The sequence below is a fragment of the Silurus meridionalis genome, chromosome 18 (assembly GCF_014805685.1).
Source record: "Silurus meridionalis isolate SWU-2019-XX chromosome 18, ASM1480568v1, whole genome shotgun sequence".
In the NCBI taxonomy this organism is placed as follows: domain Eukaryota; kingdom Metazoa; phylum Chordata; class Actinopteri; order Siluriformes; family Siluridae; genus Silurus; species Silurus meridionalis.
This window is the reverse complement of record NC_060901.1, coordinates 18,738,917-18,752,551: the sequence shown is the minus strand read 5'-3', so window position 1 is coordinate 18,752,551 and position 13,635 is coordinate 18,738,917. Positions and strand designations below refer to the sequence as shown.

The following is a 13,635-nucleotide window of genomic DNA, read 5'->3' as shown; positions in this document are numbered from 1 at the left end:
ACATCTTAGAATTTTTACTTATTATCTCAAAATGCTGATTTATTGTTTTAATAATTCTGACTTCTTATCTCAACATTTTTGACATATGATCTCAAATTTTTTACTTAATCTAAATTCGGATTTTATCGAAAACATTCTTACTCATTATCTCAGACTTATCTAAAAAGAAATCAGACTTATCTCAAAATTGTAACCTTTTATCTCAAATTTCTGCTTATTATCTCAATATTTTTACTCATTATCTCAGAATTCTTTATCATTTCAACTTTCCTGACTTATTATTACGTAAAAATCCGTACTGGTTATATCGGAATTTTGACTTCTTATCTCAAAATCTGAAATCACAGAATCTCCAAATTCTGGGTTATCTTAAAAAATTCTGATTTGTTATCTCCTCAGAGAAAAAAAATAGAGATGGAGAGAGAGCACAAAGGGGGCATGAAGATTTATTCATGAGCAAGTGATTTAACAACTTTTTTTCATCCCTTTTGTATCCTAAGTATAAAAAGTGTTATGTGTTTTGTGTTATTCGTTTTTCTGCCCTCTTTCAATCTTTCCGATCTTTGTCTCGGCCCTGCTGTTAATTCTCGCTGAACTTTTGTTCTTCCAGTCGTAACTAAGAGACAGCAGGACTGTAGAGTGTCGAAATGAACAACAAATGAAACAAAAACCTGTGAGAAGACTGAGAAAACTGGGACTAAAAGTATTAGGACACCTGATCTTGAGTGGCCTCCTGGGATCTGGATGCTTTATTAATGCCCCAATGGTCCCTAAATGTGTTCTATTGGTCCTTAATAGTATTAATATCAATAGAAGGCAACATAATACCAGTACACACCTACAGGGTTATATTACACCATTACAGTTTCCAATCAAATCAATAAAATTCCCATTATAACCATTAAAAACATTCTGTTACTGTCAATGTTTTTTAAATTATTTTAATTGCATTTTTTTTCTTTGTTGCTGTATTTAAGATGTAGTAGAAGCCACAGTTCTGATGAGAGAGAGTGTGTGCGTGCATGCTTGTGTGTGTGTGTGTGTGTGTGTGTGTGTGAGCACAGCGTGAGACAGGAATCCAGCATAAAGACCCACATTTTTGTGCCTTGCCAGTGCAGCTGCGACTCTTGTGTTCTTTTAGAAAACACACACACACACACACACACACACACACACACACACACACACACACACACACACACACACAGTTTAAATGCACAAATAGGTCTCCTTCGGTAGGATGCTGTACAGCGAGACGTCTGTTTAAACAGCTGAAGGTGAATTTTCAACAATCTATAAATGTGAACACAAACAACAAACTACTGACTTTTTTCTTTTACACACATACTTCTTAAATACATACAAACATACATACATAAAGATAGATAGATAGATAGATAGATAGACAGACAGACAGATCAGCGCATGCGCAGTTCGCTTCGCTCAGACTCTGATCTCCATGAACGCGCCCCTCGATTCGGCCGGATCCCAAAAGCGATAATAAATGAGCTCTGATTTTACACCCTACATAGTGCACTTAGTAAGAGGGACGGTCTTATTTATGACTGCGCATGCGCCAACCGGCCACATCATCAACCCGGAAGCAGGAACTTCAATCACTTCAGATTTGGTTTGACAACACCCGAGTAAGTGAGTATAACAACTGAAATGATTTAATTTTTTTAATTTGTAAAATTAGGAATTATAAATGAATATGTTTGTATATAAATAGGATTATAAATATGTTACTAAATTAACGGGTGCATGGCTAAAAGTTTATGGACACCTGACTGTCATTGTTTTGTGCTTTGTGAACATCCCATTCCACAATTGCTATTATAATAAGCGCCACTCTTCTGGGAAGATGTTCCATCAGACCAGTTCCAATTCATCCCAGAGGTGTTCAATTAGAATTTAGAGATCTTCCAAGATCTTCTACTCCGACCCATATTTTTCATGGAGCTGGAATTGTGCACAGGAGCACTGAACAGGTTTTAAGTTTAATAAATGGAAAAAATTCCCAAGACGTTCTATACTATTGTGTGCCTTTCAGTGGGAACAGTAAAGAACCACAAATTACGTATGGGGAAAGTCGGGTGTCTGAATACTTCTGGCCCGATAGTGTGTAGTTGTGTAATTGAGGCAGGTTGGCAGGTATACCAGCTTGTGATTGGTTGTACTCTTTAGGACCATCCTGTATTTAGTCTCCATACGCTGTAGTATTACAATTTCCCTAAGCACTCAGATTCCCAAATTGTGTTCTACCATTCTCCTGGACACCACATGACCTCCATGAAGAACTTGTGCACAGATCTATGACCTCCTCAACCCTCTTCGACACCTTTGGAATGAACCGGAAGACCCTCGCAGGCCCTTTCCGATCTAGATAATGCTCCTGTATTTGAATATCTTCTGCCACCAGGATGTAGTATAGGTTTATTATAAGTGGGATTCAATCCGGATATGGAGGGGTATGATGGCGGGGTGTCCATATATTTTTGGTACTACCCTATATTCTGCTTTATGAAAAAAATTAAAAAGTGTAGAACTTGCAAACGTCTCACTCTTTCCTGATTTCTGTATTTTAGCCATGGCCCAGTTTGGGGACGTTTCCCAGAAATCCGCGCTCCACCCGAAACCGAAGGGGCTGACGTTACAGTACGGAACGGCCGGGTTCCGAACCGCCGCCGATCGTCTGGACCACGTGATGTTCCGCATGGGCCTGCTAGCCACGCTGAGGTCCAAGCAAACCAAGTCCACCATCGGCGTCATGGTCACGGCGTCACACAATCCAGAGGTGGGTGGTGCGTTAACAGTGTGGCCAAAAGTATTGGGACACCCAACTATTCAAATAGCAGACTATTGTTTGTGATGTCTTTGGATGGCACTGAATTCAGCCTTCGCTCGAACGTGACGACGACACCGTGCCAGCCCCTTGAAGATATGGGGTTGGAGTGGAAGATCTTGGGTGGAGGTTCTGTCAAAGAGCTGAGGTGTCCACAAACTTTTGTAAATCTTCAAAATCGTTTTCTTTCATTTTGTGCAATCTCAGGAGGACAACGGGGTGAAGCTGATCGACCCGATGGGGGAGATGGTGACTCCGGCTTGGGAAGGCTACGCCACTCAGCTGGCCAACGCGGACCAGGATGATTTGTGCGCTGTACTGAAGGGCATCGTCGAGAGCGAAGGTGTCGACATGGCTCAGGCAGCGAGTGTCATAATCGGCCGAGACACCAGGTATCCATCAGACGTATTATTATTATTATTATTATTATTATAATAATAAAAATAATATACATTATAATAATAATATATTATTATTATTATAATAATAAGCAAATAAAGTGTAGACGTGTACAAACTGACCGGTTGTACGTTTTTCTGCTCAGGCCAAGCAGTGAGAACCTGTCCCGGGCCGTGCTGGATGGCATTTCCTGTTTAGAAGGCCATAGTCACGGTGCGCTCACAGATAGTGCTCATTAAGAGAATTGGGTTTTATTTGTATTATATTCAAATTTGAATCGCTCTGTGTTTGTTCTGTGTGTGTGTGTGTGTGTGTGTGTGTGTGTGTGTGTGTGTGTGTGGGTGTGTGGGTGGGTGTGTGGGTGGGTGTGTGGGTGGGTGTGTTTATTAAAGACTTTGGCCTTGTGACCACACCTCAGCTGCATTATATGGTCCTGTGTCGCAACACCGGCGGTTGCTACGGAGACGCTACGACCCAAGGATATTACGAGAAACTCTCCAAGGCGTTCGCGGAGCTCACGAAGAACGTAAGACGAGAATCAGTTTTTCGATCGGTTACAAGGAACGAATACACTACCTGCGCAAAAGTATTGGGACACTCGAGCTTAAGCATGGGATGTGCTTAGTTTTTTGAGCATCCCATTCCACAAGGTGTGGAGCTCCATAAGATCTTCCACTCCAACCCATGTTCTAAGACATCCTATACAATCAAGTTTCTGGTAAAATGGTTTTTATTTTTATTTTAGAGGAACACATGTAGCTGGAAAAGTCTGGTGTCCCAATACTTTTGGGTTCACTGTCGTGCTTAAATTCAACCCAGTCGATCCGGATCGTGTCTCACCCCAGGCCCCGAAGCGCACCCTCGACCAGAAGATGCTGCTGGTGGACGGCGCCAACGGGATCGGGGCCCTGAAGATGAAAGAAATGGAGGCGTTTCTGAAGCCCGAGCTGCAGGTGGAGATCTTTAATGACGGCAGCAGCGGGAGACTCAACTATGAGTGCGGAGCCGATTACGTGAAAGTGCAGCAGAAAGCTCCGCGAGGTACGCACAAACCGGCCGGCCTTTTCCAGCCGTATGTGTTTCTTTCTACAGACTTTGTCACAGTGAAATACCTTCTTCGCGTATCTTCATGTTAGGAAGGCGGGGTCAGCCATGATGCAGCACGGAGGGTCAAGAAACCCTCACTCGACGATACCCGGATGTGAACCTTCCGAATAATTTACATTTGGCATGATCTCTTCATACATCTAAGCAGCTATGGGGTTATGGGTCTGGCTACAGGGAGGTAGCTTAGTGTGGCTGGGATTGGAACATCTTCCCGAAAGAGTGTAGGTTATTATAACAGCGAGAAAAGCACATGCAAATCTTACGACCAGGTGTCCACAAACTTTTGGTCCTACCGTGTAATTTCTAGTTCTATTTATTTTCTGTATATCGGTTTTAACGATGTATTCTGATGCATGGTGACGTATATAAAAAACAAACAAACACCTGCATTAAAATAAAAAAAATAAATAAATGAAAAGATAAGTAGATTCATCTCTCTTCCTTTGTTTAACTCTCCAGGTATGCAGATGAGTCCGGGTCAGCGCTGCTGCTCCTTCGACGGCGACGCGGACCGAATCGTTTACTACTACAGCGACTCTAACGCACGCTTCCATCTTTTGGACGGCGATAAAATAGCTACCCTGATTAGCACCTACCTCAAGGAGCTTTTGACGGAGGTACGAACGCATGCGGTCCCACGTTCAGTACGAATCCTTGGGTTGGGATTCGTTCTGACACTATAATAACAATTAATAAATATTAATATATTTCTAAAAATGAACTACGGTAGGGAAGCAACAACAAAAAAAAAATCATGAGCTCGACCCATACAGCATGTGGCCAAAAGTATTCTGACACCCACTCATATGAGGTCCAAGGCAACCGGTTGTATGGGACGTCCTCAGGAAGATGCAGCTCTGCCTCTGCCATGTTAATCTGCATTCTATGCGTCCCTCAGGACGCGCCTCGGCCTCCGTGGTGTTGCAATCTCGATTTCAACAATTTGATGAATTGAGACACATCCCCAGGCCTTCTAATGTTACCTGCATCAGTACCTAAACAGTTCATGATGCTTCACCTTGATTTTACACACGTGTTTCCGTAGGCGGGGCTAAACCTGCAGGTCGCCGTGGTTCAAACGGCATACGCCAACGGAAGCTCTACACGATACCTCGAAGACGTCATGAAGGTGGTTTTGAAGACCTCTTTCTCTCACACATTATTAGTTGATACAACCCGCTCGCTGACGTATGACGGGTGTTTTCTCCTCTACGCGATTAGGTTACCGTCTGCTGTACGAAGACGGGAGTCAAACATTTGCATCACGAGGCTCAGAAATTCGACGTCGGCGTTTACTTCGAAGCCAACGGCCACGGCACGGTAAATATAACACGCACAACATCACGGCCGTTTGAAGGCAGATTGAAGTAGAATCTGATTAGTTTTTGCTTTCTGCTACGGTGAAGGTTCTTTTCAGTAAAAAAGCAGAAGAGCAGATCCGGGAGCTGGCCGAAGAGTCGAACGCGAGCGATGAGAAGAAGCGTGCGGGAAAGCTCCTGGAGAGCACCGTGAACCTCATCAATCAGGTCCGTGAACACCAGCACCAGCTGTTTTATTACTTCAAGTTCTTGTAACTACTATGAATGAACCTGGATTGTTTTTGTGACAAAATCTGAGACTAAAATCTCTGCTTTATGTGGTGTTCCTGCTGAAGGCTACAGGTGACGCCATTTCTGATATGCTCCTAATTGAAGCCATGCTGGCCGTCAGAGGGATGAGTGTTCAGGATTGGGCTTCCATTTACACCGACCTGCCCAACCGCCAGCTCAAAGTCAAGGTCGTTTGTTTGAGCCTCTTTGTAGAGCGTTTCTTCTCCAATCTTAAGTTTATAAAATGCCTTTTTATTTATGTATTTATTATTTAATTTTTGTAAATACTTTCCCATTTTAAATATTCATTTGGATACAGTCGAGAAACATATTTAAAATTGCATTTAATGACGCACGATTACTTAATGTGTCTTAAGTATAAATTGTATGCAAAATCTGTTGCAAAAGTATGACAAAAAAGGGGAGGGGTTATAAATAGATCAAGGGGGTAAATACATGTGCACACCACTGTATTTTTATAGTAAATGTGTATTTCCTTTATTTATTTATTTATTCACATGAGGAAATGTTAAGGGTGTAAATACTTATGCAAAACGATTGAATACTGGATTTCACCTTTTTGATCGAAAATCTATACAGCAGATATTTCAACCTTGATAGGGATAGAGGGTGAATACTTATGCATAACACTCTATCTATCTGTCTGTCTGTCTGTCTAGCTATCTAGCTATCTGTATACATATACGCATATACAAAACCTGGAAAATCGGTTTGCATCTTTTGATAAACATTTTCAAGAAATGTGATGATTTATTTTTTTATTTTTTTATTTATAATTAATTATTACATGAGGAACTGAGGGGGGGGGGTAAATATTATTGCACAGCACCATATACAGTATATAGAGCCGTCTGAAGATCGTTTTGCATCATTTGACACAAAATCATATTGCAGGTAATTTTTTTCCAGAACTGTAATTGTATTTGTTTATTTTTTTATTTAGAATGATCACATGGGGAAAATGTGATGGTGGGGGGGGAGCACTTAAGCACAGCACCTTGTGTGAAGAGATGCTTAAAGTTTTTTTTGTCTTCGTTGTTTAATTCGATCTGATGTATTCGTTTGTACCTTCAGGTAGCAGATAGGCGGGTGATCGAGACGACGGATGCAGAGCGACGTGCCGTAACGCCGGCCGGGTTACAAGACTCCATAGATGCTCTGGTCAAGAAATACAGACAAGCCCGGGCTTTCGTGAGACCCTCCGGCACCGAGGACGTGGTCCGGGTGTATGCTGAAGCTGACACGCAGGTATACATACATACACACACACACACACACACACACACACACACACACACACACACACACACACTATCCTATCTCACACGATCAGTTATGTGTGTGTGTGTGTGTGTGTGTGTGTGTGTGTCATGCAGGAGAGCGTAGACGCCCTGGCACATCAAGTCAGTCTGGCTGTATATCGGCTCGCCGGAGGAGTCGGAGACGAACCGAAGCCTTTGAATTGACACCGAGTGTGAACCCGTTGATCATTTGATTTGATTCGATTCAATTCGATTCACTGCTGCACATCCTGTTTGCACTTATTGTATGGTTTAATATGAACTGTGAACATATTTTTGGTATTAAAAAAAATTTATAAAAGAACAAAAACTACAATTAAAAAAAATAAAAATCTTGTAAAACTTTCTGCTTGATCTCTGATTTACTCAAGTCCAAAGGTTTGTGGACACCTGACCGTAAGATCGGGGTGTGTGTGCTTTTCAAACAACAAATTCCACACAGAGTCCTAATTTGCTTTAATAATAAGCTTCCAAACTTCTGGGAAGATGTTCAACTAGATTTTCTCAAGACAGTTTTATCCCCAATGAGGTTTATAGCTCTATAGGAGACCTGCTCGAGATCTTCCGCTCCAACTGATTGCTTAATTAGGCTGCTTTGAAGGATGCACATTGTTATGCTTGAACCGGTTTGGGTCTCCTAATGATGTGAAAATCATCCAATAACATCAATTTTGTGGGAACACTTTGGAAAAAAGAATGTCACATGGCAAAAGTTGGGTGTCCCAATACTTTTGACCTTATCACGTCTAACTGGTGATTTGTATAAAATAAAAGCAGGCGGACAATAAAGAAAAGATGCTTTGCAGTCATGTTTATTTCACGCATGTGATTGAACCAGAGATGACACCAGAGGGTTAAAAGCTAGAACACGTGCGTTAGCGGTTTAGTCGAAGCGCATGAGCTGCGTCGGACGACACGAGATCGGATTTCGGAGCTTCACATCTGTAATACGGGTCCGTTCATGTTCTCTAATAAACAATTCTAAAATGGTAATAATGGTTAGAAATTATTGGCTTTTAAATGACTTGTCACGTGATCGGATTTCTGAGCTCGACGTCGTCGTCGGCTACTCATCGGCCTCATCGGCGGCTCCGGAGATGGTGATGGTGCGCTCTTGCGTGTCTCTCTGAATGACGTCATCGTCTGTCTTAACTGTTCTGAACAAAGTTGAAAGAGCATCAAGAAGAATTCAGGAGATGAATACAGGGTTCAAGGTGGTGTATAAATGGATACTTGTACCTGATGAGGACGGTCTTCCTCTCAGTCATTTCCACAGCCTGCTCGTGAGAGAACTCCTCGCTGGTGGTGCCCTGGCTGGAGGACGACGCTCCGGCTCTTCCGACTCCTTCAGCTAAGGCTCCACTCACCCTCACTCCTGCGGTGCTGAGACTCCCGGAGAGGCTGAGGCTCATCAGAGACATGCCTTGGACCATCGTGGATAAGCGGGTGTCCTCCCCCTCGATCAATTTCCTGAAAAAGAAAAATGCTTTAATATTATTTATAAGTGCAATGAGGAAAGTTTTGCATTTTAGACTTCCACAAATATCTAGAACATATTTCTCAAAGGTATAGCTCAGTAGTTAAGATGTTGGACTTCCGATCAGAAGGTTGCGAGAAATCCCAGCACCACTAAGCTGCCATTGCTGGACCCTTCAGCAGCCATCAACTGTTTAGTTAAATGAATGAGATCATTGATATAATTGAGATAAAAGTCGCTCTGGATAAGGGCGTATGCCAAATGGCGTAAAAAAAGCTACATAGCCGCGAATCTTGAATCTATTAAGTTGCAAGTAGGCGGTCCTACTAAGGGTTGCTATAGCAACTCTAAAAAGTCCCGTGACTCTTTTCGCACACATCATGCCATCATTCCACGTGTCCTTCTATTCCTTATGTCCCTGAAAGTTTCCAGCTCCCAGGTATAGTTGTAGGTAAAGTGAGGAGGTCTGGGGTGCACTCAGCATTCCAAATCATCCCCTAGATGTCCAGTATGCTTTACTGATCTATAGCAAGACTCAAGATCTTAAAAGACATCTTCACCTATACAGCTTCCAGAAGAACTATAGATGGAACAAGTCAGGTGCTCATTAAAATGTACCTGTACGTGGTGATCTCGATCTCGAGAGCCATCTTCACGTTGAGGAGGTCCTGATATTCCTTCAGCAGCAGAGTGATCTTCTCTTTAACCAACTTCATTTCCTGCTTCAGGGCCTCGATGCGGATCTGCAAAACACACCGCGATGAGCCTCTATCAATGTGATTGAGCCTGTGCATCAGAAGATTGGCTTACCTGTAACTCCTCTTCCTCCTTCCTGTATTTCTCTTGGTTGTCCCGAATCTGAGCCAACAGTGTCTCGTACCTGGTGTTAAGAGCGTCCAGTTCTCGCTGCTTATTTTGAATCTATCGAGACACACACGTTTATATACAGTACATACATACACTCATATATACATGACGTCCACGTGAGATAGAAACGAGCAAAAGTAGTACTGCACTAACGTCCTTCTTGTAGTTCACGACTTCTTCCCTGATTCCACGGACCGATTCCACGTGTCGCGTCGACGCCGTGTTCAAGTCCTGGAATTTCGTTTTATACCAGGCATCCATATCCTAAAAAAAAGACATAATAAGACAGAAGACATAATAAGTCGCCGCCATGTTTTATTACGCAATGCAGGAACTGCAGCTGTCGTTCGGATTCTACCTGCAGGTTCCTTGCTGCGATGCTGTCGTACTGGGTCTGGATCTGTTTGAGGGCGGACGCGAGGTCAGGCAGAGCGAAGGCCATGTCCACTTTAGCCACGGTTTCGTAAATCTGAGCCATGAGTTCTTCGATTTCCTAAACAAAGTTTCAAACAAGGTTTTATGTCACGTGAATGAAAATGCAGCCGTAAAAAAAAGGATTTGTTTTATACTGAGAAATAAACGAGAAGAGAGTGAGAGTAGAGTGAGATTCCTGTAGAGTAGAACATAATGCAGTGAAGTGAGAGTAAAGTGAGAATAGAATAAGAATAGTGAGAGTAGAGTTGAGTTAGAGTAAAGTTAGTGTCCTGTAGAGTTCTGTAGTGTAGAACATAATGCATTGGAGTGAGAGTAGAATGAATGTAGAATGAAAGTTTTGTATAGTTAAACATTGCAAATGAGAATAGGGTGAGAGAATAGTGAGATTAGAGTGAGAATCCTGTGAAGTAGAACATAACGCAATAGAGTGAGAGAAGAGTGAGAGCAAAATGAGAGTAGAGTGAGAGTGTGGTGAGAATAGGGTGAGAGCAGAGTGAGAGTCCTGTAGAGTAGAACCTAATGCAATAGAGTGAGAATGAAATGAGAATAGAGTGAATATAGAGTGAGAGTAGAGTGAGAGTAGGGTGAGAATCCTGTATAGTAGAACATAACGCAATAGAGTGAGAGCAAAATAAGAGTAATGTAGAGTAGAGTGAGAGAAGAGTGAGAGAAGAGTGAGAGGAGCGTGAGAGTAAAGTGAGAAAACAGCAGGGAATTAAGACAGCCTTACCTGTTTGTGAATCCTCTGAAGGAACTCCATCTCTACCTCCAGGTTCTCCAGCTGTTTTTCCAGAGCGATGCGAGCGGCCGTAGCAGCATCAACATCCTGGCAAACCAAACAGCAAAACATTTTCTCTCAGCATCATGTGAAGGGTTTTGTCATTTAATTGACACCTGGCTGTTATCGATGTAAACAAGGTCATGGTTAAGCTCAAAAGAGGCTGAGAAAAATGTTGTCTATGAGTCATTTTCATGTCGTACTGAGAAGCCCGTGATAAAACTCTATGTCTCTCAGAAATGAGATATTAGAGTGAACTCACAGGCTTAAATGCTTGAATGTCGTGTTCGGCCTTCTTCCTGGCTTCCAGCGCCTCCTCATACTTGGTCTTGACCATCTCCAGCTGCGCAACCATGGCGTCCTTGGCAGCTAAAGCAATGTCCTTCAGGGAAAAGTTATGTGTTATTGTGACTGAAGTGTTTAAATAAACAACTTGATTTATTTTGTCTCATTTGCTTACCCTCTGGACCCTCATCTGATCGGATACCCTCCTGAGTTCCCTCAGCTGCTCCTCATACATCATGCGCAAGCCTGATGGCTTCACGTATCGGCCCTTCAGCGCTTCGATCTCGGTCTCGAGCAGCTTGTTCTGCTGCTCCAGCGAGCGCACCTACACATACATCGCTCAACTTAATTACAGGTGTACAGCAGAGTGCACCAGGGAACGGCGAGTAAACACAGAGGACACAGACATACCTTCTCGATGTAGACAGCCAGGCGGTCGTTGAGGGTGATCATCTCCTTTCTCTCGCTTGTGCGCGTGTTTAGGTAGTCTTGGTTGGCAGCAGAAGCAGCTTCCAGGTCCAGGGCTCCTCCGAGACCCATACCAACACACAGAGCGCTCATGCTCACGCTGCTGTAAGAGTTATAGCAAAAGAAAATAAGTAACATACAGTGAATGGTAGACCGACAGGTGAGAGTAGAGCAGAGTAGAATAATGTAGAGTGAAACTAATGTGAAGTAAAAGTAGTAAAGATTATACAATATTATAGACTATAATGCAAAGTGAGAGCCATGGAGAGTAGAGTGAAGAATAATGTAGAGTAATAGATAATACCCTAGAGTCGAGAGAGAGTAATAAATCTACTAGAGTGAAGTGAAAGTATAGCATTGTACAATAGAGAGAGAGAATAATATCGAGTAGAGTAGAGTAGAGTAGAGTAGAGTAGAGTAATGTAGAGTAATGTAGAGTAGAGAACATTAAAAGTAATATAGAGTAAAGTAAAGTACAGTACAGTAAGAGTAATATAGATTAGAGTAGAGTAGAGTGAAATTAAGAGTAATGTAGATTAGAATAGAATAGAATAGAGTAGAATACAATTTGAGAAGAGTATAACAAAGTAGAGTAGAGTAAATTATAGTAAAACACAGTGAGAGTAGAGTAGATTAGGGTATAGTATCGAAAAGAACAGTAGAATAGAATACAGTCAGAGTAATGTAGAGTAGAATGGGAGTAGAGTAAAGTAGAGTAGAGTAATAGTGTAGAGAAGAATAGAGTAGAGTACAGCAGAGTAGAGTAATAGTGTACAGTAGAATACAGTGAGAGTAGATTAGAGTATAGTATCATAGAGAACAGTAGAATAGAATAAAGTGAGAGTAATGTAGAATAGAATACAGTAGAGTAGAATAGAGTAGAGTACAGCAGAGTAGAGTAATAGTGTAGAGTAGAATAGAGTAGAGTACAGAAGAGTAGGAATAATAGTGTACAGTAGAATACAGTGAGAGTAATGTAGAGATAGAATAGAGTGAGAAGAATAGAGGTAGAGTACAGCAGGTAAAGTAATGGTGTGAGTAGAGTAGAGTAATGGTGTAGAGTAGAGTAGAGTGGAGTAATGGTGTATAGTAGAGATACAGTGAGGTAGAGTAGAGTAGAGTGGAGTAATGGTGTGAGGTGAGATACGGTGAGGTAGAGTGGAGTAAAGTGGAGTAGAGTAGAGTGGAGTAGAGTGGAGTGGAGTAGAGTGAGTAGAGTAGAGTGAGTGGAGTAAAGTAGAGTAAAGTAGAGTAGAGAAGAGTAGAGTTATAGTGTAGAGTAGAATACAGTGAGAGTAGAGTAGAGTAAAGTAGAGTAGAGTAGAGTAGAGTAATAGTGTAGAGTAGAGTAGAGTAGAGTAAAGTAGAGTAAAGTAGAGTAGAGTAGAGTAGAGTAATAGTGTAGAGTAGAGTAAAGTAGAGTAAAGTAGAGTAGAGTAGAGTAATGGTGTGAGTAGAGTAGAGTAGAGTAAAGTAGAGTAGAGTAGAGTAAAGTAGAGTAATAGTGTAGAGTAGAGTAGAGTAGAGTAGAGTAGAGTAGAGTAGAGTAGAGATTGATGAACATTCTTTGGGATATTCTAAATGTGTATGATTATCAGATTAGAAGTTTTGAGGAGATGTCAGGTTCCTGTGGGTTTCCTGAACCATGAGACTTGTTAATAAGATAAAAAGGGCCGTGGTGTTACCCGGTGAGACGAGCGATGCGGGAGCCGGAACGGGTCCTGCGGGTGCTGCGGGTGTAGCTGGCGGACCGGTGACGGGTTTCGCGTCTGCGTGGACTCGGACTGGCTACCCGGATGTGGCAGGTGGATGAGGAGGAGGCAAGAGCTCCTTCAAAGTGCCTCCTGTACGAGGAGATGCGCTCCGGGCTGCGACTCATGGTGAGGCTGGAGTTTCCTTTCACTCTGCTGCGCTGGAGAGAACGAGCTGGAATGGGTTTGTGTTGATCCTCAGTCACGGTGCTTCTTTATATCCACCCTCCCGAGTCGCCCTGAGGAATGTCGAGTCTCAGTTTAACACTGAGGCGAACCACTCAGCCATCTGGCGCTCCTCTGTGAAGAAGA

At 42.5% G+C, this 13,635-nt stretch overlaps 2 protein-coding genes across 5 annotated transcripts; one reads left to right on the top strand and one right to left on the bottom strand.

The window, feature by feature from the left end:
- The first annotated feature begins 1,502 nt into the window (after positions 1-1,502).
- On the top strand, positions 1,503-7,607 carry pgm3 (phosphoglucomutase 3). 2 transcript variants are annotated; one of them, XM_046872470.1, is made up of 13 exons: positions 1,503-1,650; positions 2,589-2,797; positions 3,053-3,237; positions 3,390-3,457; positions 3,637-3,770; positions 4,090-4,285; positions 4,811-4,968; positions 5,397-5,480; positions 5,573-5,671; positions 5,758-5,877; positions 6,006-6,128; positions 7,036-7,209; positions 7,338-7,607. In XM_046872470.1, exons 1-13 carry the CDS (start codon positions 1,572-1,574, stop codon positions 7,425-7,427), a joined length of 1,719 nt encoding a protein of 572 aa, XP_046728426.1. In that variant the 5' UTR covers positions 1,503-1,571; the 3' UTR covers positions 7,428-7,607. The 2 variants fall into 2 exon arrangements, with proteins under 2 accessions (XP_046728426.1, XP_046728429.1); XM_046872473.1 differs by having other exon boundaries at positions 1,511-1,646.
- Positions 7,608-8,058: 451 nt separating this feature from the next.
- ngs (notochord granular surface) lies at positions 8,059-13,635 on the bottom strand. Of its 3 annotated transcripts, none has more exons than XM_046873874.1 (11): positions 13,258-13,635; positions 11,516-11,675; positions 11,280-11,429; positions 11,082-11,201; positions 10,772-10,867; positions 9,965-10,099; positions 9,760-9,870; positions 9,550-9,660; positions 9,358-9,482; positions 8,502-8,732; positions 8,059-8,419 (listed from the first exon to the last, which is right to left on the bottom strand). In XM_046873874.1, exons 1-11 carry the CDS (start codon positions 13,449-13,451, stop codon positions 8,329-8,331), a joined length of 1,524 nt encoding a protein of 507 aa, XP_046729830.1. In that variant the 5' UTR covers positions 13,452-13,635; the 3' UTR covers positions 8,059-8,328. The 3 variants fall into 3 exon arrangements, with proteins under 3 accessions (XP_046729830.1, XP_046729831.1, XP_046729832.1); XM_046873875.1 differs by having other exon boundaries at positions 8,059-8,414; XM_046873876.1 differs by lacking the exon at positions 13,258-13,635 and adding an exon at positions 11,877-11,990.

What these genes read in the sequence shown, in the direction of transcription:
- pgm3 (XM_046872470.1), top strand. Translation starts at nt 1,572, where the DNA reads ATGCGCCAACCGGCCACATCATCAACCCGGAAGCAGGAACTTCAATCA. An exon ending in CGGCGTCACACAATCCAGAG is followed by an intron (nt 2,798 to 3,052) that starts GTGGGTGGTGCG and finishes GTGCAATCTCAG; the next exon opens with GAGGACAACGGGGTGAAGCT. An exon ending in AAGCCAACGGCCACGGCACG is followed by an intron (nt 5,672 to 5,757) that starts GTAAATATAACA and finishes GCTACGGTGAAG; the next exon opens with GTTCTTTTCAGTAAAAAAGC.
- ngs (XM_046873874.1), bottom strand. Translation starts at nt 13,451, where the DNA reads ATGAGTCGCAGCCCGGAGCGCATCTCCTCGTACAGGAGGCACTTTGAA. An exon ending in ATCAGATGAGGGTCCAGAGG is followed by an intron (nt 11,202 to 11,279) that starts GTAAGCAAATGA and finishes TTTTCCCTGAAG; the next exon opens with GACATTGCTTTAGCTGCCAA. An exon ending in AGGAAGACCGTCCTCATCAG is followed by an intron (nt 8,420 to 8,501) that starts GTACAAGTATCC and finishes AACTTTGTTCAG; the next exon opens with AACAGTTAAGACAGACGATG.